The sequence below is a fragment of the Hemicordylus capensis genome, chromosome 3, assembly GCF_027244095.1.
Source record: "Hemicordylus capensis ecotype Gifberg chromosome 3, rHemCap1.1.pri, whole genome shotgun sequence".
In the NCBI taxonomy this organism is placed as follows: Eukaryota; Metazoa; Chordata; class Lepidosauria; order Squamata; family Cordylidae; genus Hemicordylus; species Hemicordylus capensis.
The window spans coordinates 337,825,904-337,839,519 of NC_069659.1; the positions used below are offsets into that span (position 1 = coordinate 337,825,904).

The window sequence follows — 13,616 nt, forward strand, 5'->3', positions numbered from 1 at the left end:
GTTGCGTGAGGCGGGGAGGGGGGGACCTCCCTATCCATTTTCTCTGCACCATGCATAACTTTATAAGCCTCAATCATGTCCCACTTTAGCTGCCTCTTTTCCGAACTAAAATGTCCCAAACATTACAAGCCTTTGCTTGTAAGGAAGGTGCTCCAGCCCCCGATAATCTTGGTTGCCCTCTTCTGCATCTTTTCCAGCTCTACAATGTCCTTTTGGAAATTATTTATTTATTTATTTATTTATTTATTTGATTGGTTGATTGCTTGATTTCTATGCCGCCCTCCCAAAAATGGCTCAGGGCTGCTTACACAGAGAAATAACAAACAAATAAGATGGATCCCTGTCCCCAAAGGACTGCAGCAGCCAGAATTGTTCACAGCATTCCAAATATGGCCACACCTTCGATTTGTAGGAGGGCATTATAATATTAGCAGTTTTCTTCTAAACCCCCTTCCTAATGATTCCGTAGCACGGAAAATGCCATTCTCACAGTTGCCACACGCTGGGCTGTGCCTGGAAGCCCCCTACACTCATAATTTACCCAGCTGCCATGTCAGGACAAAATTATGATGCATGTGGCCATTCACAGGTTACTTTGTTCACTCCTTTTTGTGTGTTTCTCTGTTTCGAAAACTGACACAAAAATTCTCACGTGATAAAAAGATAGATTAAACATCACATGATTGTGGCTTCTACTATGACTAATTTCACTGGCCTGTGGGACAAGTTGTCTTTATCAAGCACATGTTCAGCTGTGTGTGTGTCTTCTTAAATAAACATTTGTTCCTGTTGCCATGAACCAAGTTCACATCCTCTTCCCCCTCTCCTGTTTCTCCCCCCCAAGGGTAAAAAAGGATAGCCTAAGGCTGACTGCAGTTGGTTTGATCATTGTCATGAGCACGGATGCTCAATTGCACAACTGCCATCATGTGACTCTTGCTTAAAGCTTTATGTTTTATTGATGGACCAAACTCCTGTAGCTGATGAGCCTGAAGTGACATACAGTGGCTTTTGGCTGATGATATTTTTCCCTCCCGAGAGTGATACTCGGCTTGCCGGCAGAGTTTGAGCTGATGACAAATCATGCATTCCTCCAAGGCCAGAGTGCCTACTGTGAATCTGAATAGCAGATTCAAATGGAGACATTCCAGAAAGATGGTTGAATTAGTCTTATAGTTGTCACAAAAAACAAGAGTCGAGTGCCATCTTCTCTGAGTGTATCAAGTCGATCAATCTTAAACTACTCTCTGTTTTTTTCAGCAAGGGAACCAACAACAACAACAAATATTTATATACCGCTTTTCAACAAAAGTTTCTAAAGCGGTTTGTTTATTATTTTATTTATTCAATTTCTATACTGCCCTTCCAAAATTTACAGAGAGAGAGAGGCAAATACATTAATTAATTAAGCAAGCTAGATCCCTGTCTCCAAAAGACTCACAAAAGAAACATAAGATAGACACCAGCAACAGTCACTGGAGGGTACTGTGCTGGGGGTGGATAGGGCCAATTACTCTCCCCCTGCTAAATAAAGAGAATCACCACGTTAAAAAGGTTCCTCTTTGCTCAGTTAGCAGGGGTCAACCCAGATTATTCTGCAAACAGACTGCAGTGCACACGCAAACTTGTACATATATTTACTTTGGATAATTCTGCCTCTGGGAATCAGGCTGTCTCAATGATTTTTAGCAGGAGTTTGGGTAGAAAGAAAGCAAAGAGGGAAGGGAGGAAATAATGGTATGGAGTTTGGGAACTGGTGAGGAGCTGGGGCAGTGGGACCGGTTACTGGAGGCTGTGGAGTTTCACCCAATGAAATCTCCATCATGGGTAGTTTTCTCATCTCTGGGGTCTGGCTGATTACCATGTTTGGGGTTGGAAGGGATTGTCTCTCTGTACCCTTCCCACGTTCAGGATCAGTATATCCTAGAGAGCAGATGCGAGAATGAAGATGAGAGGGGATGTGAGTGTACATATCAATTTCTTTTTAAAATATAAGCTTGGTCCTTCTGTCAGCCGGGTCTGCTTCTTATAAAATGTTTCAGCATGCCTATTATAGAGCTGAAATTTAAAGCACCTCTCCCCCGCTCTCTCTCTCTCTCTCTCTCTCTCTCTCACACACACACACACACACACACACACACACACACTTTCATTTTTCTTCCCATTTGGCTAAGTTCTTACACCTGCTTGATTTGCCTTTCATTTATAGCAAGATTTCCATTGCAATAGCAGGTTTCTGTCACTAGTGTCTTCATATTATTCTCATTTATGCTCAGGCCATAGTTCTGTGAAACCAAATTCATCATCTTTAATGTACCCTGGAATTTTAAAAAGAAAAGGTGGAAAATCATAAACAATTGATTGCAATATTTTTTTGCCTTCTTTGATTAAAATGTGGCATCTTTATTTTAGCACCTCGAGTGAGACAGTTAGAAGGAAACGCCTGTGAAATTACGTGGGAAACAGTATCCCCGATGAAAGGAGACCCTGTCAGTTATGTTCTGCAGATCCTGGTCGGAAGAGAATCGGAATACAAACAGGTAGGAAAAGAGTGTGATTTTACACAAAGTTAACATAACCAGTTTAGAAATGTCCTTTTGCTAAGTTTCTTTTCTAGAGCTGGAAACTGCATAAACCTTAGTCTGTGGTTTACATGGGAGAGGTGGGAGAAAACAGAATATTTGTTGTGTCTTATTCAGGAATGAGAGATTGAATCATAACAATTAAAATGCGGCTACTGTTTGGATTGGCGTAGCTTTATGTGTTAGTTTCAGATGCTATGTAGCTTCTCATCAGGACATGTGAAGAACAATGGCTCACTTCAGATAGCACACTGTCAGTGTTTAAGGGAAATTCCAGCTGCTGTGTCAGGAGCACATACAAGACGTTTTAGGTCAGTAGAAAATATTCCACTGTAATGCCCTGTCAGAAAGGTAGGAGGTATCCATGCAAAAGGCCAGTACCTTTTTCTCTCCAGGGTACCTCTGTGCCAATGAGAAGCCCACTGTGGAATCTGTACTGATCCCAACAGTCATCTTCAGCTGTAGTACGAATGGGGACAAGAGCAATGTAAGATGCTACCAGGGGCGTAGCCACCATTGTGCGAAAGAACCCAGGCCGCCAATGGTAGGAGCCGCTGAAGAAGCCCCCGGGGGGGAGGGGGCGTGGCCTCGAGCTCCGAAGAGCCCGAGCGAGCCCTTCCCTTTCATTTCAGGCAGCGCTTGCTGCCTGAAAGCATCTATTCAGAGGGAGAGAAAGGGGAATAGATGCTTTCAGGCAGCAAACGCTGCCTGAAAAAGATCGGCAAGCACTCGCTGGCTCCCAGTAGCCCGGGCAGGGCGGTGTGGCACACAGACGTCAGCAGAGGGGCCACCAGGCAGGGCTGGACCCAGACCACCGCTCAGCTGGCTCCGCACCTGTATGCTACATGTAACAATGTGATATGTTACAGCCCATATGGAATTTGTTCTGAATCCAGTGCTGATTTTTGCCTCTCCGCCCATGTTGTGGGCAGGCTTTTTCTTTAGACATCTTCAGGCACCTGGCGTGGTTATCTGGTTAATTATTTGTTTTCAGGGCTTTTCTGTTCTTTTCTTGAAGCCACTATGTACATTTGGGGTTGTTGTTTTTAAAACTGGAAATATTGCTTGGTGGTGCAGGGAGTGGGGGAGAGTAGGGACCCATGGGGACCCATAGGGACCATGGAGCGAGGGGGAACGATTGTCCCCTAGCTGCCAGGGTTTGGGGGAGCTGCCAAGGCTCTCCCTTGGCCAGGGCACCCCCTTGCCCCTCCTGCACCCAGCCGGAGAACAAAGCGCTTGCTGACTGGGAGTGCGAGGCATACCCCTCTCCTCTCCAGCCAGTGAGTCACCAGCCAGGGGAGGCCCAGCCAGCCATAGGAGGGATGGGAGAGGGTCCAAATGGACCCTCTCCCGGGTCTGGCCCTGCCCCTGCATCTGATGTCAGAAGCAAGGGGCGGGGTCAGTGTCAAGAACAGGGCCCATCAACCCCGGCAGAGCTTCCCTTCCCCAGTCAGTGGTTCGTGGAGCTCCTGGGAGCTCCTTTCCCTGCCTCCTGTACGCAGATGCCATTTATATGTCGACGCCACCCGCAGGCTGCTGGGAGCAAGGAACTTCCTGTTCCCAAGCAGGAAGCAGCCGTGTGGTGTGGCTTTTCAAATCAGGCTGTTTAATATAGACAGCACCGTGGTGGGGCAGTGGAGGAGTGAAGGAGGGGCAGGTAATGGTAAGACCTGCCTTCCGCCTTTTAACGCACCCGCTCTCCTCCACTCCCCAACACATGAAATGCTTTGTGCACATCCCTGCTTTTTCCTTTCAGAAGTAGAGCTTGTTTCTATTCTGTTCCATATCTGTCTGAATGCTGTACTCTGCTCCTTCTTTTAAACATGGTGTTATACTGCAGAAAAGCCCTTGTTTGAAAATAAGTCATCTGTAAATATTCGTTCAGAGAAATCTCAGAAATCTAGCCCTTTCTCCCATAAATAAATCCTGTGTGTACTTAAGTGATCGCAGTTCCGTGGCAAAGCAAATACTTTCCATTCAGAAGCTCCCAGGTTCAGTCTGCGCCATCTCCTGCTCAAAGCTGTCAAAGCTAGAAAAAGCCCCTTTCTTGAGACCTTCATATATTCATAATGAATCCTGTGAAGACAGCGGCAGACATGAAAGCCAGCCCTGTTGGAAACCATGGAAGTAGTGCAAGTGAGCAGTGCAAATTGTGCAAGTGTGCTCTTGTGCAACACCACAGGAGCAGGGTTTCATGAGCACAGCACCTCGGAAGATTGGAAACACCGACACTGCATTGTGCAGCATGTCAACAATTGATAGTTACCATGCCTAATTCCCTCCATGAACACTGGTCAATGCTTGAATATGATGAACCCAGCATTCCACATAATATCCCTTAGAATAGTCATGCAGAGGAAGTTGTCTGCAGGATGGCTGTTTTCATAATGTTGTTGTTTCTGTGGGTTTTTTTGCTGCCCAGTTCTCTCTCTGATGTGCCTGATAGATTGTCCATTTCACAGCAGTGCCTGAGCCATTATAGAGTGCATTTACAGTTGCCTGCTCTCCCAGAGCAATTGCCTGATTCTAGAGTGATGGATGCTGGAATGATTACTTCCCATTTGCACTGGCTTCTGGCTTTCCACATCCATTTGTAGCACTGCTGATTACATGACCATGACTGACTAACTGAATCCCTCAGATCCTTTGCAAAGTAGACCTTGCAGATTGCTTTGGGAGCCAAAATATGCAAGGGATTGTGGAAGTGCAAACTGCTAGGATATTCCCATTTTGACACCTACTCCTAAAGGGGCAGTGGCTGACTTACTGCACAACATTCCGTGTGCCTTTTAACGCACCATGCGCACAGTTGTGCAGGAGCTCTGTTGCACAAATACAAAAATTATACAAATGTGTGCAATGGGCGACTTTTTCCAAGGGCCATCCATCATGCAACTCTGCTTGCACAAATTTGTACATTTGCAAAAGCGCTCTTGTGCAACTGTGCACACATTATGTTAAAAGGCATATGGAACATTGTGCAGTGTGTCAGCCAATGTGTCTAGATGTTGTACCTCTGAGAATTTTCCCAAGCAAAATACACAGTGTATTTATTACCTGAATAGCCCTTAATGGCTTGGGTCCAGGGTATTTAAGAGAGCTCCTTTTTTGTCATAAACACTCCTGCCTGTTAAGATCATCTGGGGAGGTCCGGTTATGGTTACCAGTGGCTCATTTGGTGGCTGCTCAAGACTGGACCTCTTCTGTGACTGCCCCAGGGCTTTGGAATGCACTCATTCTCAAAATCAGACCTTCTTCATCTCTGGCTGTTTTTAAAAAGACCATTAAGACACACCTGTTTTCTCTGGCTTTCAATTAATTGATTCTAAATGGTCTGTTTAATATCATTTTATCCACCTAGGGATGCACATGTCAGGTGGTATATAAATATGATAAATAAACATGAGAGTTGGAGGCAGGCTCTTCCTGTGGAATTGTGGATAGGTGGTAGGACAGTGTCATAAAGGATTTGGGCAAATGGTGGAGAATAGAGAAGAATTTGTGGGGCAGGGACATGGAGGAAGAAAAACCTGTATTTTGGGACGGGGAACAGAATGAGGAAAGAGGCTGTAAATAAATAGTCTGAATGCACAGGGTCTCCAATGCATCTTTTCCCTTCAGCAATTCAAAGCCCCAAATAAAATAATCGTTAAAAGGTAAACCAGCTTCTGAATGAAAGGGTTCTCATCTAAAGTTGCAAGTAATAAGGGAACCAGCCTTAAGATGGCTGAAACTGGCAGTAGAAGTTGGTTATAAAGATGTCATCCAAGACCTCTTTCCTCAAGAGCTTGTAGGCTCTACAGTCTTTAAATTAAAAGTTCTGGCCGAGATGGTGATGGGAGAAAATTCAGAAATGTACCTTGAGTTTCCAAAACCAGGAGGCAGGAATACAAATATTTCCTAATTTATTTCATTTATTCATCTAATGATTTCCATGTTCCCTTTACAAGTTTGAAGGGCCGGATTGACATTTTTGATCAATCTGGTGTTAGCAGCGTTAGGGGTTTTGATGATCTCAGCAGGCTAGAAGACTCTGTGAGACTTGTTGCACTTCCAACCAACAAATTCTACAAAGAAAAGGCTTGCTGAAATTGAGGTTAATTCTCAACATTCATTTTAGGGTGAAGATGAATTCTAGGATGTTAAGAAGGGTAACTGTGTGGGTCTTCATATCCCGTGTGAGTCTGTCTTTGCAACATGTGTGATAAACCTGCATATGAATACAACAAATATTTATATACCACTTTTCAACAAAAGTTCCCAAAGCGGTTTAATAAATATAATAGCTTGCCTGCCTCTTCTGTACATCTTGTACATATCTTGCTTTCCTCTTCTGTACATCTGGCATTTCTCCATTCAGGTTTACCCACTTGACGTGGGATGAGGCAGGGTTGTCACTCAGTGGTAGAAAAACCGCTTGGCAGGCAGAAGGTCACAAGTTTAATCCCTGGCAGCATCTCCAGGTAGGGCTGGAAATGGCTCTTGCCTAAAACCTTGGAGAGCTGCTGCCAATCAGTGTAGACACTACTCAGTTAGATGACCTCAGTTAGTGACCTGATTCCCAAGGCAGCTTCCATGTTCCAAATACAGCCAAGCCATTGTTTCCAGAGCTTGTCCTTTGTTTCGAGAACTCTGGCACTGCTGCCAGAGATGACCCAGATAACACTGCACATTTGTAAGTGAAAATTTCTATCACTGAATCTTTCTAAGAGTTACTTGGCAATCTCATTGTACTGGTGACTGCCTTCGAGCTGCCTATTCTATTCTCACCCTGGAAATTATACAAATGGTTTCACAGAAGGAGTGCATGATCGCCAGCTGTGGGCCTGGCTTCCAGCAGTTTCATACCAACGTTATGCAAATAATGAGTGCTGTGAAGAAAATATGCAGATGAGTTGGTCCCTTGGGCTGCAGTTGCAGACATTTATGTGTGTGGTCCTCAGTGCTGACGGAAATGTGCATCCCTGTTTGTGAAGCAAGTTTCTAAACAACCAAAGCCTGTGTCAAGTTTAGCTGTTTGCTCTGCACCATTATAAGAGCAAGCCCACATCAACAGTGGATGCATGCTGCAGCTTTGCTGCAAGGGTAGAGTATAAAAAGACAGTACTTTTATTCTCGTTGTGCTCTCACTTAAAATTTGCACCAATTTCTAGCCCCAGACCAGGAGCTCTCCCCAAAATAGACACACAGTACAGCAGGCCTGTTACAGACATAAGAGCCCTGCTGGATCAGGCCAAAGGCCCATCCAGTCCAGCATTCTGATTCCCTTTGTGGCTAATCAGATGCCTCTGGGAAGCCTTCAAGTAGGGGTATGCACGAACCATTTGAAGTTGAACCAGTTTGCATCGCAAACCAAGCCTGGTTTGAGCAGACTAATTCGACTTTGAAAGCAGCAGTGCAGGGGTAGCAGTGGGAAAGGTAATCTAAGGTTCTTACCGTTCAGCATGGCTGCCGGTGCTGTTGCTAGACCTTTCCCCTAGTACAGCTCAGTCGCTGCTGCATCTGTTTTTAAGCAGGCTGCCCACGTGGTGGTGGCGCAGTTCCTCCTCAGATGCCACCTCCGCAGATGCGGTTCCTTGTTTTCCTTTTCCCTTTCTTGTTTCTCCTAACTTTTGTGTCGTGTCTATTAGATTGTAAAGCTAAGAAACATCCATGGAGGGCAGGTCTATCAATGGCTGCTAGTCTTGATGGCTGTAGGTTAACTCCAGGCATCCTGCCTCTGAGCCTGGAGGTAACCTATAGCCATCAAGACTAGTAACCATTGATAGACTTGTCCTCCATGAATGTGTCTGAGCCTTACAATCTACTAGTAGTCACGACACAAAAGTTAGGAGAAACAAGAGAGGAAAGAGGAAAACAAGGAACTCCCGACTCAGAAGTTTTGTAATTAATGTTACATACAAAGTTACATAAAGACCATGTAGAATGACTACTTGACTTAACAGTTCTGGGATTGGGGGCGGGGCTGAAATGACAGCTGACCCAGCCAGCCCAATGGATACACAACACTGTAATCATTCCCTCTATTGAACATTTTTATGAGGAGTACCAATTGATCGCCTGGAGGTGGTGGCGGCTAATTATCATATCTGCAGGAATCAGCCAGTGAACCATTTTATGACATGAACATCAGCATCACTAGCTGCTAATGTTTGCAGAAAATGCTGTTGTTAGCCACAGCAGGGGCCAGCTAGAAAAGGTGACAGTTCTAGCATCTTAATATAAAGATGACATAACCTGAAAGTTACAAAACCATTCTGATGATACTGACCAAAAAAAGACAACAAATAGTGTAAGAATTAGAAAAGGGGGGCGGGGGAACCATTACATCAAAAATTAAAATTGTGCAAAAAGTGGGAAATGGTTCTTTCCATTTTTCCATTTTTGTGTGCAGTTGGTAACTTCGGTTAATAAGGAAACAGCAAGGAAATGGTAGTAGCAATGGCTGTGCTAACCTGAAGAAGAACTAGGTTTTTCTAGTACAAAAATAATGGTGCCTGTTGGTTTTGGGAAATGCGATATTCCTCACAATAAAGGTGCAGTGTCAAGAGAAGGTATTTGCATGGCGTATGCCAAATGGCTCACAGCTACGCATTTATTGCATTTTTAAAAAATGACCTAGAAAGCCTCTCTGTTCAATTTGCAGCTGTTTCTGGGAATCTATTTACAGCCAGTGTCTGCTCAGTATAATTGGTAGATTCTACTTGTTGCCACTTACAGACCAGAGGGACAGCAGTGCTACAGCCGAGCTGGCTGACTTTCTCTGAATGACTGTTGCTTGCTGCTTTGCACATTCACCGCTGAGCTTCGGCTTTTGTTTTCCGATGGGGGAAGGAGTCAGGAGGCTCGAGTATGCGTGAGTTGAGGGAGGAAAAGGCCTTTCTGCAAAATAGAAGCAATCAGCAAAACCCTTGTTCCCAATAAACAGACTGAAACTCTTGACTGCATCCCAGAGCAACTGTCGTGTTAGTGGTGTTTAGTGGTGGCCGCAAGCAAGCTGGAGACCTGCCGAAAGCACTTTGTGACGAATAGGGTGTGGGTAGTATGCTCTCTTCACCTCCAACCAAAGCTGAGTGGCTAAAGAGATCAGGCTCACAGTTCTGGAGAGTAAAGGTAAAGTGTGCCGTCAAGTCAGTGCCAACTCCTGGCAACCACAGAACCCTGTGGTTGTCTTTGGTAAAATACTGGAGGGGTTTACCATTGCCTCCTCCCGTGCAGTATGAGATGATGCCTTTCAGCATCTTCCTGTATCGCTGATGCCCAATAAAGGTGTCTCCCATAGTCTGGAGAAAATACCAGCAGGGATTTGAACCAGCAACCTCTGGCTTGCTAGTCAAGTCAGTAGACAGCTCTTATAACCCCTCAGAGGGAAGAGCGGGACAGTAACCAACCGCTCTCTCAGCTGCAGACCTTCAAGTCTTCTTAGGGACATAGAATGCTGCCATATACTCAGTCAGACCATTGGTCCATCTAGATCAGTATTGTCTACACAGACTGGCAGCAGCTTCTCCAGGGTTGCAGGCAGGAGTCTCTCTCAGCCCTGTCTTGGAGATGCCTGCAAGCAGGCAGATGCTCTTCCCAGAGCGGCCCCTTCCACAAAGGGGAATATCTTATACATGTAGTCTCCCATTCAAATGGGAGAGAGCCAGCATAGCGTAGCGGTTAGAGTGTTGGACTAGGACCGGGAAGACCCGAGTTCACATTCCCATTCAACCATAAAACTCACTGGGTGACTCTGGGCCAGTCTTGTATCTCTCAGCCTAACCTACCTCGTAGGGTTGTTGTGAAGATAAACATAACCGTGTACACCACTTTGACCTCCTCAGAGGAAAAAGTGGAATATAAATGTAAATAAAGAAAGAAAGCAAAGCAAAGCAAAGCAGGGTGGATCCTGCTTAGCCAAGGGGACAGTTCACGCTTGTTACCACAAGACCAGCTCTCCTCCCATCTTCCTTCAAGAAGACAGTTTCTATGCCTTGCCTCAACTCAGTTAGTAGGAAGACCAGAAGAGATGGACCACCCTTGGCTGAGGTGGCAGTGCCCTTCACTCAGTTTTCAGTATTGACTGCAATGGTAATCTCCTGCCATGGGCTAATATTCACAGGTCAGAAGCACAGGGCTGGGGGCCCTTAGGCTCACCTCCAAGGTTCACACCTCAAGCAGAATAAGCCACCTTAGACCTGCAGGGGAGAGGAGTAGACATCTTCAAACTGGAGCCCAGACAAAATAGATTACAGCCACCGTCAATCTTGCCCCTTTCTCGCCTATTTAGACGAGACAAATTTGTAACGCACCCAAGTTTGGAGTGGTTCTTTTTTAGTTTTGTTTAGCCCTTGTCCATTTGTAGGATAGGTCATACCTGTTGGAGATGAACTTCCAGTGCATCGACCTTTTGCACCAACTGTCCTAATGACCACTAGGGGCATTGGGAGTAGAGACAGTGAGTCAGGGTCTCCTTATCTGTCCCTACTCTATGACCCCAGAACTGACTCTGCAGCACTTCCTGTGCTGAGTCACAATCCTTCCTTTCCTCCTAGAGAGCAGATGGGAACATCTCTCTCTCTCTCCTTACCTATCCACTATGTAGTCCTTTAGATTAGAAATAGGTCTTTCCTATCTAAGTGTATTTAACCAATAAATATTTAGTGTTTAGTGTCATACAAGGATCTCCATAGCTGCAATATCCGAATTAAATAGCTGCAATATCCAAACCATCCTCTGCTACCTACTCTGTAACTGGAGTGTGTGCTCATTCCTTAGTGCTCTGCTGTTTTACCTATTGTGGGTAAAAATCAGTAACCTCTAACAATACCGTCAAGCCAAGCCAAGTAGATCTGTTGTTAGTTTAGCAATTAGCCTTCACAACGTGGGGCAGAAGAACCGGTCACATTAGGGCAAGGAGGTTCAGTTCCATTGACTCTGAAGGAACCTCAGTGCCTTTGAGCAATGGATGGCTCGGGAGGTATTTCCCCCCTGCACGGGTGTAGGAAAAAAACACAAGCAAATCATTAAATCTTTTGTGTGGACGTTACACAAGTGTCTGTGTTGCAGGTGCACATTTGGAAATTGCCATTAGAATTTCTGCTTGCATTTGTCATAAATGAGAGTTGGGGCAGAAGCAGGGATTGGAGGAGACTTGTGTTCTCCAGAGATTCTGTGGAGTTTTTAGCTATTTGAGTTGCTCTGAACAAGCAGGTCTTGTAGTAGCAAGCATGGATTGTCCCAGGGCGGAGCCAACGTGGCACAAATGGGTTCGAAGAACCTGGGCCGCACACACCCACCCCTCAGAGGCCAAGCATCACACCCCTGCATCTGACGTCAGATGCAGGGGCATTATTTTGCTTGCAGGTGGGGCCACACGGCCCCGTTTGCAAGCAAAACCAGTGCCGCATTCGCAGCATGGCCGAGAGCGACTCTCCCTGCCTTTAAAAGGTAGGGAGAGCTGCTCTGGCCATCCAGCAAATGCACCGCTGGCCAGACTTTGCTCGCAAATGGGGCCATGCAACCCCATTTGCAAGCTGAGCTACACCCCCTGCGTCTGACATCAGACGTTTCTGACGCAAGGGGCATGGCTAGGGCCACAGCAGTGGGCTGAACCCAGGCCACCTCTGGTATCCCTCTGCCCCTGAATTGTCCCCTTGGCTAAGCAGGGTCTACCCTGGTCTGCATTTGAATGGGAGACTACATGTGTTAGCACTCTAAGATATTCTCCTCAGGGAATGGGGCCGCTCTGGGAAGAGCACCTGCATGCCTGCTTGCAGAAGGTTCCAGGTTCCCTCCCTGGCATCTCCAAGACAGGGCTGAGAGAGACTCCTGCCTGTAACCTTGAAGAAACTACTGCCAGTCTGGGTAGACAATCCCAAGCTAGATGGACCAATGGTCTGACTCCGTAAAAGGCAGCCTCCCTATGCTCCTAACATACCTGAACTTGCCTTTATAGTGAGTCAACATTTCTTCACTTTTACTTCTCCTACTTGTCTTCATAAACTTTGCCAGGTAGAGTATCTTTGTTGTCACTGTAGAGAAGTACCTTTTTGAAAGTCACAAGCAGCAATCAGTGAATGTATTTTAATCAACTGCAATGCTGAGTGGGATAAAAACACTTCCTTTCTGAGCACTGTGTTATATAAATGCCCCCTTTCTACAGCAGATTGTTATGGGTGTGATTTTTGCCTTTATATTGAGTGTAGACTCCATGGGTATTCTTTTGCCAGATCTAATGGTCAGTATTGATTCCAGCTCTGATCTATTGCTGTGTGTGTTTCTCTTTAAATCAAACATCTCTCCAGGCTTGTTTAGCTGTTTGGAGGGAGAGTAGGCAAAAAACGTCATTCATTTTATTTTCACACAGCATTGCTGATGTGCAAATTTAGTCCTTACGTTCATAGAGGAGGAGAGCTGGTCTTGTGATAGCAAGCATTAATTGTCCACTTTGCTAAGCAGAGTCTGCTCTTGTTTGCATTTGGATGGGGGACTTCATGTGAACTCTGTAAGATATTCGCCATAGAGGATGGGGCCATAGCTCAAAGGTAGAGCATCCCTGCAGATTCACTCCCTGGTAGCATCAACAAGTAGGGCTGGGGGAGACTCCTGCCTGAAACGTTGGAGAAGCCACTGCCAGTCAGTGTAGACAATACTGAGCTAGATGGACCAATGGTCTGACTCAGTATAAGGCAGCTTCCTGTGTTCCATAGTCATGCAAAATGTTTTTGCAGTGATCATCAGAATTGGAACTGTGTAGTGGTGTGGTGGTTGTGATTATGATTGCAGCAGGCCTTGACAGCTTTTCTTTGGATCTAAGAGCCATCGCAGAAATTTAAAAGCCGGACGGACAATGGACACTTGACAAAATTACCAGACTTAGTGATGGTCATGTGGGGTCTGGATAAAATGGGCATTTATTTATCCTCTTTACAAGTAACATACTTCGAACAGAAACAGGACTACCTGGGACAAATACAGATTTTATTTAAGAACTCTAGCTCTGGCTATCCTAGTCTCTACCTCTGAATATCCTAGTCTAGGCATCACAGT

At 45.5% G+C, this 13,616-nt stretch overlaps 1 protein-coding gene across 2 annotated transcripts in view; it reads left to right on the forward strand.

Moving 5' to 3' along the window:
- Positions 1–13,616, forward strand: part of FNDC3B (fibronectin type III domain containing 3B) — a 447,770-nt gene that overhangs the window by 409,566 nt on the left and 24,588 nt on the right. For both annotated transcript variants that reach the window (XM_053308093.1, XM_053308094.1), the window contains one exon: positions 2,413–2,540. In XM_053308093.1, coding sequence (XP_053164068.1) covers positions 2,413–2,540 — 128 coding nt within the window. The remainder of the gene's footprint in view (positions 1–2,412; positions 2,541–13,616) is intronic.